Here is a 14,315-nt window from a genome sequence, read left to right as displayed (position 1 = left end):
CATTTGCTGTTATGTTAAACTTATATTAAAGTTTTTCTTCATTACCCATTCAAGCCGTCTCCAACCATTATTAACATGAATATCACTTTGCACACATACTATTTATCAGTATAATCAAGGACAAATCTTTTTTGAGTTTATTAAAAAAGCTTCACTAAAAATATTTTTCGTATGTGAAAAGCTTATTACTGAAAGTATGCCAAATTTCGTGAAGATATACACACTAAATCAAAAGTTAGTAGTATCAGATCTATAAAGACTCTATGCCAGTACAAAAAGGTCACATGGTTGGTCAAATTGACCGAGCCTGTGTGGAGAGAGTTAATATGCTGTGTGAATACTAAAATAAGCACTAACCCTTAGACTATGATCTACTTACATTGTAAGTAGGTATGTGACTTTCATGAAAGTTCTTTATAAAAATGAAACTAGTTGATGAAATAGTTTTAAATTTGATTTGAACAGTCCTAAGATTATGTACTTTTAAAAAAATAAAATATTTAATATTGATTTTTTTCTACTATTTATGATAAAACATTCACTATTTAATCTGAATAGTTCACATGCAATGTGTATAAAAATATATAAAAGTACTGTTTCTTATCTCTCAGTTTTCACATTTCATTTACATAATCTTTAGAACCTCCTAAATAGAAATCAAAAGTTTTTAAGGAAAATGTTTATATTTTGTTTTCTATTTTCTCTGTTATATAATTAACTCCAGATATCATCATCAACGTACAGAGCAATAAAATGTTTAAAATTAAGAAATGGAAGTGAGTACATGCCTTTTAAAGAATAGTTTTCATATTTCTTTTTGTCATATGTATAATTTCACGTCTTTATATTTTCACTTGTAGTTTAATTTTAATTTTCCTTTCCAATTCTTTGTCTTTTATTCATTATCCCAAAATCCACAACATATCCAGCGCGGTACTCTGTTGTTTATTATAGGGTGAGTCTCATGCACAAGTTCAAACACTTACGCTCGCACACAAGAATGACACCATCTTGCTCAGACATTTTGGTAAGCCAAACTACAACAAGTTAAATGTATAAAAATCATAAACATTTCACATATGCATTTTAAAACACAAATATATACATAATTAATTAAGATGTAAATGTAAAACCTAAATGGAATCTAACTGTTTAGCAAACTAATACATATAAGGTGAGAAACACTTGCCAAACATTACATATCCCTCATGAGAATATAAGGCTAAGCTTATTTTCTGTTTCATACTACAGATCCATAAATAGGAAGAGGTTTCTTCAGGTTGTAACTGAATAGTGCAAAATCTGTTCTTTCTATTGGTTATAAACATGTCATTCAACTTCAAAGTGTCATTTAACAACACAGCTTTGACTTTGCAAGTGGGTATGGCTGACCTTAAACTTAGAAACATTAGAATGTTGTTTCATACTGGGAGAATATCTTGAAAGTTTGCCCCCCAATTGATGAGAGACAGCTGGAACTGTACTTTGACCGTCTATACAAACAGTCTATTATTAGGAACTCATAATTTCCTTTTGTAAGACCTCTTAAACTTGAGAATTTTAACCACAGTGGATCACAAACTGCAGTTTTAATTGCTATTTCAGATTTTTATTTTTAAAATAAAGGAATAAAACTTAGATAATACAAAACCTTAAATTATAATGTACTTGATAATAGTAATTTCATTAAAATACATTTATAGAAAAGTGGTTTAATTAAATTTTGAATTTAACTCAGTAAAATCTCATAACATGTGCAGAAAGGGGTTTAAAGGTTTATCACATTCAAAGGGTTAAATAATATTTTCAATGTGTTAGGACCCCACCCATATAATGTTGCCTGCTTTATTAATAATCACATTATTATATGTTAGTGCATGAGAAATGTGTAAGGAGGCATGTGCCTCAATATGGGAAAGCCTACAAGTACTTGTATACTCATCCATAGGAAGTGAATTCTCACTAACTTTTACAAAAGTGTGTTCTCTTGTATCAGTGTTACAATTAGTAAAATTTTAATTTGTCTGGTACAAATTACCAAGCAGCAATGTATAGTTTCATGTGACTTGTTATTGAATTAGCACTAATTTTCTAATTATAAAACAGAAATTAGCTGAAAAATTGTACGGAGTTACTGTTTGTATTTTGTATTATCCCATAAACATTTGCTTATTTTATGCAAAAATAAATAAATAAATAAATTCAAACATTCATGCCAGTGTTAGCTATGATGTTAAATAATTTCCACAAAAGGGGGCTGAAGGCCACCTGAAGAGAGTCGCCTTTTTTATCTACTCGCACCGCTATACATTATTGTGTTGTTTTTTAGTCAGCCAATAGACACTAAAATGATCTCACCCAAGAGATGCTTAAAATTGCAATTTGTACTGTCATGACGTCGGTAAAATGTGCACATGGCATGAATCATGAGAAGAATTATGCACTCTGTAAGCTTACAACACAGCATGACACATGAACTTCAAAAGTAAGAAATAAAAGTGTTACTCTTAATTTTGGTTTTATTTACTCTTGAAACAGAAAACCTATGAAAGTACATCTAGTATGTAGAAGTTTCAGGTGTGTTTACTAATTGTTGGTGAAACAATTTATGTTAAAAACTTTGTCAAGTCCATTGTGGGGTTTGGAGGATCTGATAGATTTGTATGGTGGATAGATATGTAATAAATTAAGTAAGTAATTTATCCAATACAGTAATTAAAGAGGAGTTTATGAGTTCACTTGTATAAGGAAGATTGAGAAATTTTACATTTGTAAGTAACAATAAACTTAAAAATAGGTTGTTCCAGTTTATCTAATTTTATTAACAATCAAACAAAAGCAGCTGTTGCTGTAAAAATCTCAACATTGGAAATAGAGATGTGAAAATTAGCTCTGAGCTGTAGTTTATAGATGTGCACATTTTGATTGGTTGTTTAGGTATAGGATATTACGTTTTTCATATCTTGTATTGGAAGCTATGAGAGATTTTTTGTTTTAGGGAAAGTATTTGGATAAACAGTTTTAAGCATCAAAATACATAAAAAGTACTGATTTATTTTTTCTACTGCTATATATATGCATTTTTCTTTTAGTTATTCAGTTTTTTATTTTACCTCTACCATTTAAAAACAGCACATTTATCTTAGTAAGAGTTTGTGTAAATAATGTACAGCTCTAAAATATAGTCAGAATGAAAATAGATAATTACTTATTAATTTCTTTCAACAGTTTGAAATTAAGAATATGAATTTATTCCACATAATTGCTTTTTTTTTTTCCCTTTTAAATAGGCACATATTTGAAAGAGTAATATCCTTAAAGCTGTCAGCAAAGAAGATGAAATTCTTCTTCAAACGATACCTAGAGTTTGAAAAACAGTATGGATCAGAAGAGATGGTAAATCAAGTCAAACAAAAAGCCCTTGATTATGTAGAATCACTATAATAATTACTTAAGGTTTATTTCATTAACTCTTTCCATCAGTAAGCCTATCATATGAACTAACATTAAAATATTATTGTTTATACCAGCTATAGTGTTAAAAAGGCTTTAAGTCATCAAGGGTGTACCAGAAGTTGGCAATATTTTCTGTGGTTTTGTATGCCAAAAGAAGAATCTGTGGCAGTTGCATATCTAATGTGAAAATATATGTTGTTGAATAATTGTATGTGTATTGTAATGAGGGTGTTGAATGAGTAATTTTGTAATAAACTGTAATGTTATTGAATCTATTGCATAATGATTTTGTTATTATATTGGTTGATCTTGGCATCACAAAAGTTCTACAGAGAATTTCAGAATTTTCAACTGAATAATAAATATCTTGAAACTTTATTAAAAAATTTAGAATTTAATCTTATTCCACGGAAATGATTTTAAATCATCAATGGAAATTTTAATAAAGGATTTAGGTCCTTAATTTTGTTTGATAAATCTTTTCTTTTCCTTGTTTTATTTTAGAATTTGGTAAAGAAACTTTGTTAAACAACTGTCATGATCAAGTTTAGTTTGATTTGTTGACATAAATTCTCATAGAAGATGCTTGCAATGTAGCTTTAAGACAAATCCAATATTATTGATCCACCAAGATTACAGTCTCCTGTAATATTGCTGCTTATTTTTAAGTTTCACACCAATAATTTGTTAAGTTATACTGTAATTTAAGTGACGTATTTATTGGAAAAAAAATGTTAAGGTACTGTAACTTCCTTTACACAATAGTTTTTAAATCCAAATAACAAATGAATGAAAATTCCACTTATTTTCAAAACTTATAAAGAGTAATATGTTCCACGATTATAAACTAGGCTTTATTTCTCTAGTTAATTAATTACCAAAAAGCTGATGTTCTTCACTCCTTTACTTTGCCGATCACCTACAAACTTTTTAGAATAGCTCATAAATTAAAACACTGCATGGACAAATTAATTTGCTGAAAACTTCTATACATTTTATTTTTAACAAAATCCTTATTTCCTTGAAATGGGGCTGAAGGCTGCTTGAAGAGGTCACCTATTTTATCTCCATGCACCACTTTGCAATAGTGTGTTGTCTATCAGTCAGTCAGTAGACACTAAAATGGTGTCACATAAGAGATGCTTAACATTGCAATTTTTACTGTTGTGACGTCACTAGAACGTGCATGTCTTAGGCTTCAACACAGCATGACATATGAACTTCAAAGCAAGAAATAAAAGTATTTGTTACTCTTAATTTTGGTATTATTTACTCTTGAAACAAAACACTTTTGGGGACCCTGCGAAAGTACATCTAGTTTTTAGCATATTGTTTGTGTTATTTCATGGTGTATATCGAGGGAATTAAGCCTTTGATGTATGCTGATGCCACACAGTCCATGGAGGTTGTAGCTAACAGATACTGATCAGAACGTCGCTCGGGCTTTTCATCCGTACCTAGTAAAAACACTAAGATGTAATTAGAAACCATGTTTGGATTAATTTCGATCACAAGACTCAAAATAAACACTAACTAGTTGCCTAAAAATAACATAGTGCTATTATGATAGTTGAAACTGAAAGGCCATAGTTAAAGCTACTATAAGCAGTAGTACTTTTGAACTAAAACAAGCACACGAAAAAATTACTATCATTAAATGATATAAACAATACTAAATTGTTATAAAAATAACCAAAAAATGCAAGTGATATTACTTAAATTATCTTGCTCCACATGCATAATTTATGAGAAGAACATGACAAGAAAGACCAAATTTAGACAATTGTCTCACACCATACGCATGCGTTTTACTGTCAATGGTTTATGATAGAGGTGGTAAGTACTTTTGTAAAGAGTTTGTAATCATTGGTTACACCTAGTTTTTATGACAAAGTATATTTTAGTAGGTAAAACATGATTAAAGCACAACAGTTTTATTAGTAAGAGTGAAAAATGTAGCATTTACAAAACTTACCTGTTCTATTTTTTTTATTATTATACTTTTTTTTTTTTTGCTGGAGAAGAATCACCAAAACCTATCAAATCGATGTGTAATCCTACTATTATATCCTAGAGTGTTTTTACTAGATACAATGGTGAAGCCCAAGTGAATTTCCAATTATACAAAGACTAGAAGCCTGATCACATAATTAATATCAGGCTAAATCAGCAGTTCCAGTGTTGCTACTTGGAAAAATAACTACAGGAAATGTTAAGGAGTTGCGAGTAATTTTTTTTTTTTTTGGGGGGGGGGGTCTATTTTTAAAAGATCTTGTTTAGTAATAATAAATAGCTGTGCATTTTAGTGTACAGTTTTCCCCTAATGACTTTGGCTTTTGCCTCGGGAACTGCCACCTCATTATGTTCATAGGACATATTAGCATTATAGTAAAGGGATCACACTGTGATCCGGTTGCTGGTAGTAAAGGATTATGAAATTGGTTGTATTTTCAAAGCTTTCATAAGAATTTATTGCTTAGGGTGGCTAGATTTTCGAACCAAAAATACTGGGACAGCCCAGTCAGTGCTTTTAATTTCAAAATGGTTATTACAAGTTTGAAATAATCTAACTTTTATTTAATTTAAATTTATTAAACTGTTCTATAGTATTTCCAAATATATTAACATTGGAATTGTTTGTGAAATAATTCCAACTACTTTTTGGTCACAGACACAAAACAAATGAGCAAAAATAGTCAAATTATACATCCAAGAAATCTTTAATTATTATTATTCACTTTATCCAATTCCCCTTGAAAGAGGCTACTTCATACCTGGATTTATTCATAATGTTTTAAAACATACTTCTTTTATGTTTTAACATTACTTTGAAACTTTTTAGACATGTGTCTGTGAAAAATGAATGGAAAGTAGAAGTTCTTTTTTCTTTATTTTATTAAATAGTCATAAAATTCAGTACATCACTGTGTAAAGTGTGTTTTGACCACGGGTACTGCCTTAACTATTTCCACATACAGACTTGGCAGACCTAGGTTTCTCAATATGCACAGATCGAACTTTTGAGAGAGTTTGGAGGCAGGAGAGTGCATATTACAACTATGAGCAAGACAATTAGGCTTGTTACATTCATGAATCAACGTGTTAGACAGTTTGACGTCTTTATTATAAAACTGGGAAGTCGGGTCACTATTATTGCTAATAATGACGTGTGGATGAACTGGTGCTGAAGTTTTTGTAGTTTTTTTTCAAGTTTAGTCTAGGTATTTTTTATTTCATTGCTTTGTTTTATATCAAGCAGAGTTTCATTTTGAAAAAATTGGACTAGTTTTGGAGCAAATTTGGGCTATAATCTGGTAAATCAGGGTGACTTGCATCTTTAACTTGAAAGAGTTGAATACGTAAACTAATTGTCTTCTGTGATGACAAATCAATTTGCTGAAGCATTTTATTTTTTTTGTAAAATCCTTATATTTAGTGTATTATTTCATGGTAGATAAAGAGAAAGTTACATCTAAGTCTTCACACTAATATTTTGCTCTATATGTGTTTATAAGTTATGTTTTGTGCAAAGTTAGTCCATACTTCAGTAAACGATACATTCTATAAAGGTTTATGTACTGTTTTTGTGATTTGTACTGTGCCATATCAACGTGCCTACTATGTGTGCAGAATAAAATTGCAAAATTAGCATGGAAAAGAAGAAAACAACATTTTTAAGTAATTTGTAGTTTGAATTTTCACTAAATTTACTGTGCTCAGGTTAGTTGTTTACTTTTTTACTATAAATGAGTTTTAGAGTAACCTCGTTAAGGTGTAGGTGTTTGATACAATGTTGTTTCTCTTCTGTGAAAAAAACAACAACAAAAACAATTGCAGCTGTTTGTCTTTATAGTTAAAACACACACCTGTTTTATTGGAAACAATACATAACAGTTTTGTAATGTCAAAAGTTAATACAGCTTGTCTAGTCCCAGATATACTAACTGGTTAAATTTGAGGGTCATTGGGATGAAGGTAAAATATTGGTGTAGGGAAAGGACATCAAATATCTCAAAAATGCAAAAACAAACCCAAAATTAACAAATCACACATTATCTTATTAAAAAGGCACTATATTTTAAATGTTAAAAATGGAAAAAAGTCATGATTGTCACTCTAAAATCATTTCTCAGGTTATTAGCACCATTTTACTTTATTCAACATAACGTTTACTGCTGTGATTAACTAAATGATGTGGGAATATAGCCTGTAGCCACATTTCATGCAAAAATGCAACGTGCTTATTGATTGGATGGCCCCAGATATCATGACTTTATTTATCGTTTTTTTTTTTACACATTTTTCAGTTTGTCTGTTTCAACTTTTGGACATCAGTTCACAATTACTAATTTGTCAAAAGCACGAATAAGTGAGTGTTACCTATCAATGCAAAGTGCTTATTGATTGGATGCCCCAGATATCATGACTTTTTTATCGTTTTTTTTTACACATTTTTCAGTTTGTTTGTTTCAAATTTTGGACATCAGTTCACATTTGCTAATTTGTCAAAAACACGAATAAGTGTGGGTTACCTATCGGCAGAAAATTACCTCTTGTTTCTTCAGTTGTCAGCTCAGAAATAAACAAATATGAAGAGCAATAAATTGATGGCCATCTAGCTGGACCAACCACTTTTTCTGTTTCCGTTTCTGTTGCTTTTATCAGTAAACAGAACACCAAACCACAAACTAAAGTGCGTAAGTATCGAGAGGATTAATCAAAATTCGGTTTCACTTACAGAGTTCTTAATAAGGAGGAAGAGCCACAGTGCATTATTTGTTCGCAGATTTTAGCTAATGACAGCATGAAGCCAAATAAACTTACAAGGCATTTGGAAACCAAACACTGAAGATGTGGATAAAACAATTGGAGGGGAAAAGTAGTTTGCTTGAAAATCAGGTCACTGTTCAATCAAAAACCTTGAAAGCTTCTTCGGAAGTATCTTAGTTGATTATGAAAAGCATGAAGCTTCACAATATAGGAGAGATATTAGTACTTCATACTGCCATAAAAATGTGTGAGATCATGCATTGAGAGAAGTATGGAAAGGCCTTCAAGTCTATCTCTTTATCACGTGACAATAATAAGGTGCATAGATGTAACCTCAGCTGACATAAAAATGCAATTGATAACACACATCCAATACCGTTCAAAATTCGTCATACAACTTGATGAAACCACAAATGATGCAAATTTAGCTCAGATTCTCGTATTTGTAATGTACAGTTGCGAAGAAGTATGTGTGAAAAGTTTTTATTTTGCCAAGCTCTGGAAGGAAAAACTACAGAGAAAACCATTTTCTGTCTTGTTGATGACAATCTTTTTTGGATTAATTGTGTTGGAGTATGCACTGATGGGGTAGCTGCATTTATGAGAAACAAAAAAGGGTTCAGAGCCAAAATATGCTATTGTTTTAAGCATAAGATTTATACATTGCATCGTACAAAAGAAAGCACTAGATTTCAAGAAATAGCAGCCTCAAGCAAATAAAATTCCATAAGTGTTGTGAATTTTGTGAAAACAAGAGCTTTGAACAGCAGGCTGTTTTCCATTCTTCAAGGAGAAATGAGATCCACGTTTTATAGCTTCATGCTGCATATAGAGGTGTGCTAGTTGTTTAGCAAGAAGGTGCACCGTGCAGCTGAAAGGGGAACTTCTTATATTTTTGTTAGACTATAACCCCACATCAGTAGCACATTTTATGGATGAAAAGTGGCTTCTAGTACTGTGCTACTCAATGACCTTAACTTGTCATTGCAATGTTGGAATAGCAATATTTTGCAGCTGGGTGACCAAGTGTCTGCATTTCACTGTGAAAAAACTAGTTTGAGAATGGAAACTTCCTTGCCTTATTGAATTCTTGGAAGAAAAAAATTATATCAGTCTTATTTGTAACATTGTTCTACTTGAAGAACTTAAGTGTCAATTTGCAGATCAATTCCAAGAATCATTGGGAGTACATGACTGGATCTGGAATCCATTTCATGGTAGAATAACTTCTCATTTGCAAATGGCAGCTCAAGAAATACTCATAGAATTATCCAGTGATAAAACGGTGCAGACAGAATTCAAGTCAAAACTTGTTGGAAACTTCTGAATCTAAAGAACATCCTGACTTGTCGAGAAAAGCAATCAATGCGTGTTTGTCTTTCACACCAACATACCTGTGTAAGTCTGTGTTTTCTGCTCTGACACCAATTAAAACTAAACAGCAATCTCGTTTGCTGGTAGATGGGAATCTCCGAGTTGCCTTGTCGACAATACATCCAAAAATGTACCTCATCTCAAATTGAAACCCATCCTTTACACTAAATCGGTAAGTAAACTGAATTTGGTTTCTCTTATGCTGTGTAGCATTTTAAAACTTATTTCATTTTTATACAATGTGCAGTGGACATGACACAACACGTATTTAGAAAGGAGGAGCGCCATAAAAAAGGTATGCACTAGTGGTCTAGGTGTAATGCCTGTCTGTATTAACAATAGTAATCCAGGTGTGACAACAGTAATCTAGATCTATGATCTGCATGTAATAACAACAGTAGTCTAGATGTAAGGATGCATAGCAGTAATACCAAAACATTTGTGTTTCACTAGATACATTTTCAACCCATAAAAAACAATCAAAGTGAAATTTTAAACAACATTTAAAAGTTTAATATCAGTTTTAAATGGATTTTTTTAAGTAATTAAAACTACGACGTTTAACACCAGTTACAAGCTCAAAATTTAAGAAAGACTGAATAATCTAACACCATAGTAAAATTATTTTTTAAACACTATCTCATATTATGTGACAGGCCTCAACCTTATCTTTGGAAGGCAGAAGTAGTTAAGACGCCCATGCAGTGGTGGAAGTAAACAAACGTGACCTTAACCCAATTTCACCAAGGTAGTATAAACTTAATGACGTGCCAAGGGCATTAACCTAATGTGTTCGTCAATCATACGTCATCAACACCAGGGGCGTGTCCCGCTATGTGCAGTTGGTAGGTGGTATAATAGGAGCACCAGGGGCGTGTTACTATATGCAAGCTACTAGGTGGAAAATAGGATTAAATAAGCAACACCATGACCCACTGTTAGCTCCAGCAACCATATCTTTATTTAATGCTCAGAGCAACTTCTGGTATTGTTTAACTCTAAGTGTCATTATAAATAAATGACAAAAAGAGAGCTTATAAACAATATATAACTCTATTTACACATATTTATAAACTCATTTACAATCCATTTAGATATAATATCGACTTTTTAGCACTATAATGATAAGTGATTGCATTATTATGAACTGGACAATGTAGAGTTGATTAACTCTGGGACAACCAAATGATTCCAAATTATAGCAGGGAATTTGAAAGAGACTTATTAACAGTTCGGTTGTCACACACACACGCCCTTGGTAAACACAACTGTAAAACTCTGTGTTGGTAAACTAACTGCATTCCACAAATAGATATACTAGATGGTTCCATCTTCCCAGGATATTTTGTGAATATTTCTTGTCACCCACTCACATTGCCTGCAATGTCTCTGATAGGAATTGCTTCAAAATGGTTGTTTAAAGAAAAACACTTGTAAAACCACTGTATAAACATTTGAATGCTAATTCATTAATAATGTATGGTCCATCCTTCAGCCACTTGAGGTGGATTCCTGCATGTGGTGAGTGGATCTCCCAAGGAAGGTTCTGTATTTTCAGTTTACCTCCTCTGGAATCTGAGCATCCACCCACGTGTTTGCTGCTCGTATCATCCCGCGAAAGGAAGGAGAGGATCATGGTGGTTGAGGGGTGTCATTGATGGGGCAGTTTATGTTAGTGGCAGTTCAATACATCACTTTGGCCATGAATTCCTGTAGATGGGCTGCCTTGGGATCAATTAGCTGGTTCTGTTGGGCTAGGGTCAACTAAGTATTAGTGTTAGACGTTCTCAATGGGTGTTGTGTATGATGCTGGTGTTTGGGTATAGTGCCCATAAAACCCTGGTGTTTCTACAATGCTCTACTTTAGCATTGTAGTGCATCCCCTTGTAGGACTCCAGGGCAGGTTGGCTTAGTGGGCACTGTTTCTCCATTTTTTATGGATCTCTCACTGAGTGATCCAAAAACTTAAAAACTAAGTTGATTGGAAAGCGGTCATGTTTAGAAGACTCTGATCAGCAGTCTCCACCCCAATCTGTTCCTGTACCTCGTTTTCTAATCAAACATTCTACATGTGACAAACCTTTAGGGCAAATGTCTCCCTTTTTCATTCAGAAGGGATTAGAGGGGCTTGCTAGCTCTCCAAAGTCAGTTAGGAAGCTACATTCTGGGGACATCTTGGTGGAAACATCTACACCAAGACACGGTGAATTCCTCCTGTATTCTAAGGCCATTGTGGGTATACCTATTGAGGTTACTCCCCATGCTACTTTGAAGTCCTCCTGAGGAGTGCTCGTTGAGAGGGATTTACTAAACATCCCCAAGTTGGAGATCCTCACTGGGGTCTCCAGCTAAGGAGTTTATGCTGTGGGATGTATCTCCACTCATAAAGAAGGAATTATGCTGCCTGCCAATGTTATTATCCTGATGTCTACATCACCACGTCCATATGCCCCTGTTAAGGCAGGTTATCTGAATTGTAAGGCATGCCCTTATATTCCTAACCCTCTCAGGTTTTTCCAATGTCAGTGGTTTGGACATTCTAAGGTATCTTGTTGTAGTTCTTTGATGGGTGCTCATTGTGGTGGTAAACTCTATGACACCTATGAGTGTCAACTGGACCCTCACTCTGTTAACTGTAGGAGTTTCCACACCTCTTACTTTCGATCTTGCCCTAATTGGGGGAAGGAGAAAGAGGTACAACGTTTATGTACTGTAAACAACATTTCTTATTCTGAGGATCGGTAGTTGTTGTCTCCTGTTCTAACTTGGACATATTCTGCTGCTCACTGTTTCACTGCTACAGTGGCAATGCAGACAGATTTTTCTGTGCCTCCACCAGTCTTTTTCACACCACATTAAGTCTTTTTCCCTCTGTGGATGCAAGAGTTGACAAGACTATGTCTACTCCTGTCTCTGTCTCTACCTTCTTCAGCCCAAGGTGCAGAACTATTATTTGGTCACGTCTTCAGTCTCTGGAGCCTCCATCTTTTGACAGAGATCTGCCCAATTGTCCTTGGGCAGGTTCATTGGAGGTCAGTAGACCTCCATCTTCAAAAGAAAAACATCATGGGCACAAACAGAAGGATTCTCTGCCCGGTTCTCCTCCACCTAAATAAAAATGGCCACTTTGATACAGTGGAACTGTCGAGGTTTTTGTTCTAATTTGGATGACATTAAAGCGTTGATTGATTCCTTTCATCCTGTGTGTCTTTCCTTACAGGGAACATTTCTGAGACCTGATGATACTGTTACCTTTTGGTAATTTTCTTTATACCGGAATGACAAATTGTGTGATGGATGAGTTCATGGAGGTGTGGCAGTGCTGGTTGACCAGCACATACTCACCTTGTCTGTGCCACTCGATACATCCTTGGAGGCTGTAGCCATCCATATTTCTGTGTGTCGCACCATCACTGTTTGTTCTCCTTACCTGTCTCCAGGAGAGACTTGCAAGCAATCAGACCTTGATGCTCTCATAGAATATTTGCCATCTCCCTTTTTCATCTTGGGATACTTTAATAGACACATTCTCCTTTGGAGTGGTGCTGATATTGATGAGAGGGGTCGTTTTGTGGACCATATGCTCTCAGATCACAACTTTTCTCTATTCAATACTGATTCATTTACCTATTTTCATGCACCTAGTCAGTCTTTTACTGCTATTGATCTATCTATTCATTCTCCTATTGTTTTTTCTAATTTGTTTGGAAGGTTGACAGTGATTCACAGGGCAATGATAATTTCCTATCATTTTGAGGGAGATTGGCAGTATTCGATGCCACCTGACCTGAATGGAAGGTGGAAGTTGGAGCAGGCTGATTAGCTCTCCTTCACTGCTCTCTCAAAATCTGATCCTGTTGTCATTAGTCTTCCATCTATTAGTGACTGGGTGGAGGTTGTAACTGTTGTATAACTCAAGTGGTTGTTCATTCTATCCTCAAAACCTCGACACTTTTCCCATGGTATCCTCATCCATGGTGGTCTCCTGCCTGCCAGCAGGCACAGAAGGCTCAGAAACGAGCCTGGGATACCTTCTTTCCAACCTCTGCTTTCCAGTGGGTCTGTGCCCATGCTCAGCAGGTCAGATGTCAAAGCCATGATGATGACCTATGTACATTGTAATTTTCATTTTGAGTATAAAAATACTATTTCTTATCTTACAGTTTCACACTTCATTTGCATGATCTCTAGAACCTCCTAAATGAATATAAAAAGTTTTTAAGGTAAATGTTTATATTTTATTTTGCAGTTTCTCTACTATATCACTAACTCTAGTTATTATCATCAACATATGAAATGCAATGAAATGTTTAAAGTTAAGAAATGGAAATATATACATACCTTTTAGCTCTTCATAGAAGTCTTTTGAAACTTGTTTTTTATTATGCATAATTTCACGTCTTTTAACTTTATTTTTAATTTTCCTTTCCAATTCTTTGTCTTTTATTTTTGATGCTGGTATGCCAACATGTCCCCACTGTGTATTGTTATTATAGGGTGACATTCGTGCACAAATTCTTTCACTAACACTCACACATGCGAATGATGCCATCATGCTTAGACATTTTCACAACCCAAGTTACAAGTTAAATGTATAAACATCACCTTTCAAATATGCATTTTAAAACACAAATAATACAGACTTAATTATCATATAAACGTAAGGTCTAAATGTAATCTAACTGTTTAGCAAAGTAATACATATAAGGCGATAA

At 33.7% G+C, this 14,315-nt stretch overlaps 1 protein-coding gene across 1 annotated transcript in view; it reads left to right on the top strand.

Moving 5' to 3' along the window:
- The window catches only part of LOC106460612 (protein RRP5 homolog), an 84,074-nt gene extending 80,338 nt beyond the window's left edge, over nucleotides 1-3,736 (top strand). The window contains 1 exon segment of the mRNA XM_013920333.2: nucleotides 3,291-3,736. Within this exon segment, the coding sequence (XP_013775787.1) occupies nucleotides 3,291-3,444 (154 nt within the window). The 3' untranslated portion in view covers nucleotides 3,445-3,736.
- Nucleotides 3,737-14,315: the final 10,579 nt, after the last annotated feature.

This window comes from Limulus polyphemus, unplaced genomic scaffold, assembly GCF_000517525.1.
Source record: "Limulus polyphemus unplaced genomic scaffold, Limulus_polyphemus-2.1.2 Scaffold804, whole genome shotgun sequence".
Taxonomy (NCBI): Eukaryota; Metazoa; Arthropoda; class Merostomata; order Xiphosura; family Limulidae; genus Limulus; species Limulus polyphemus.
This window is presented reverse-complemented; position numbering and strand designations above follow the sequence as displayed.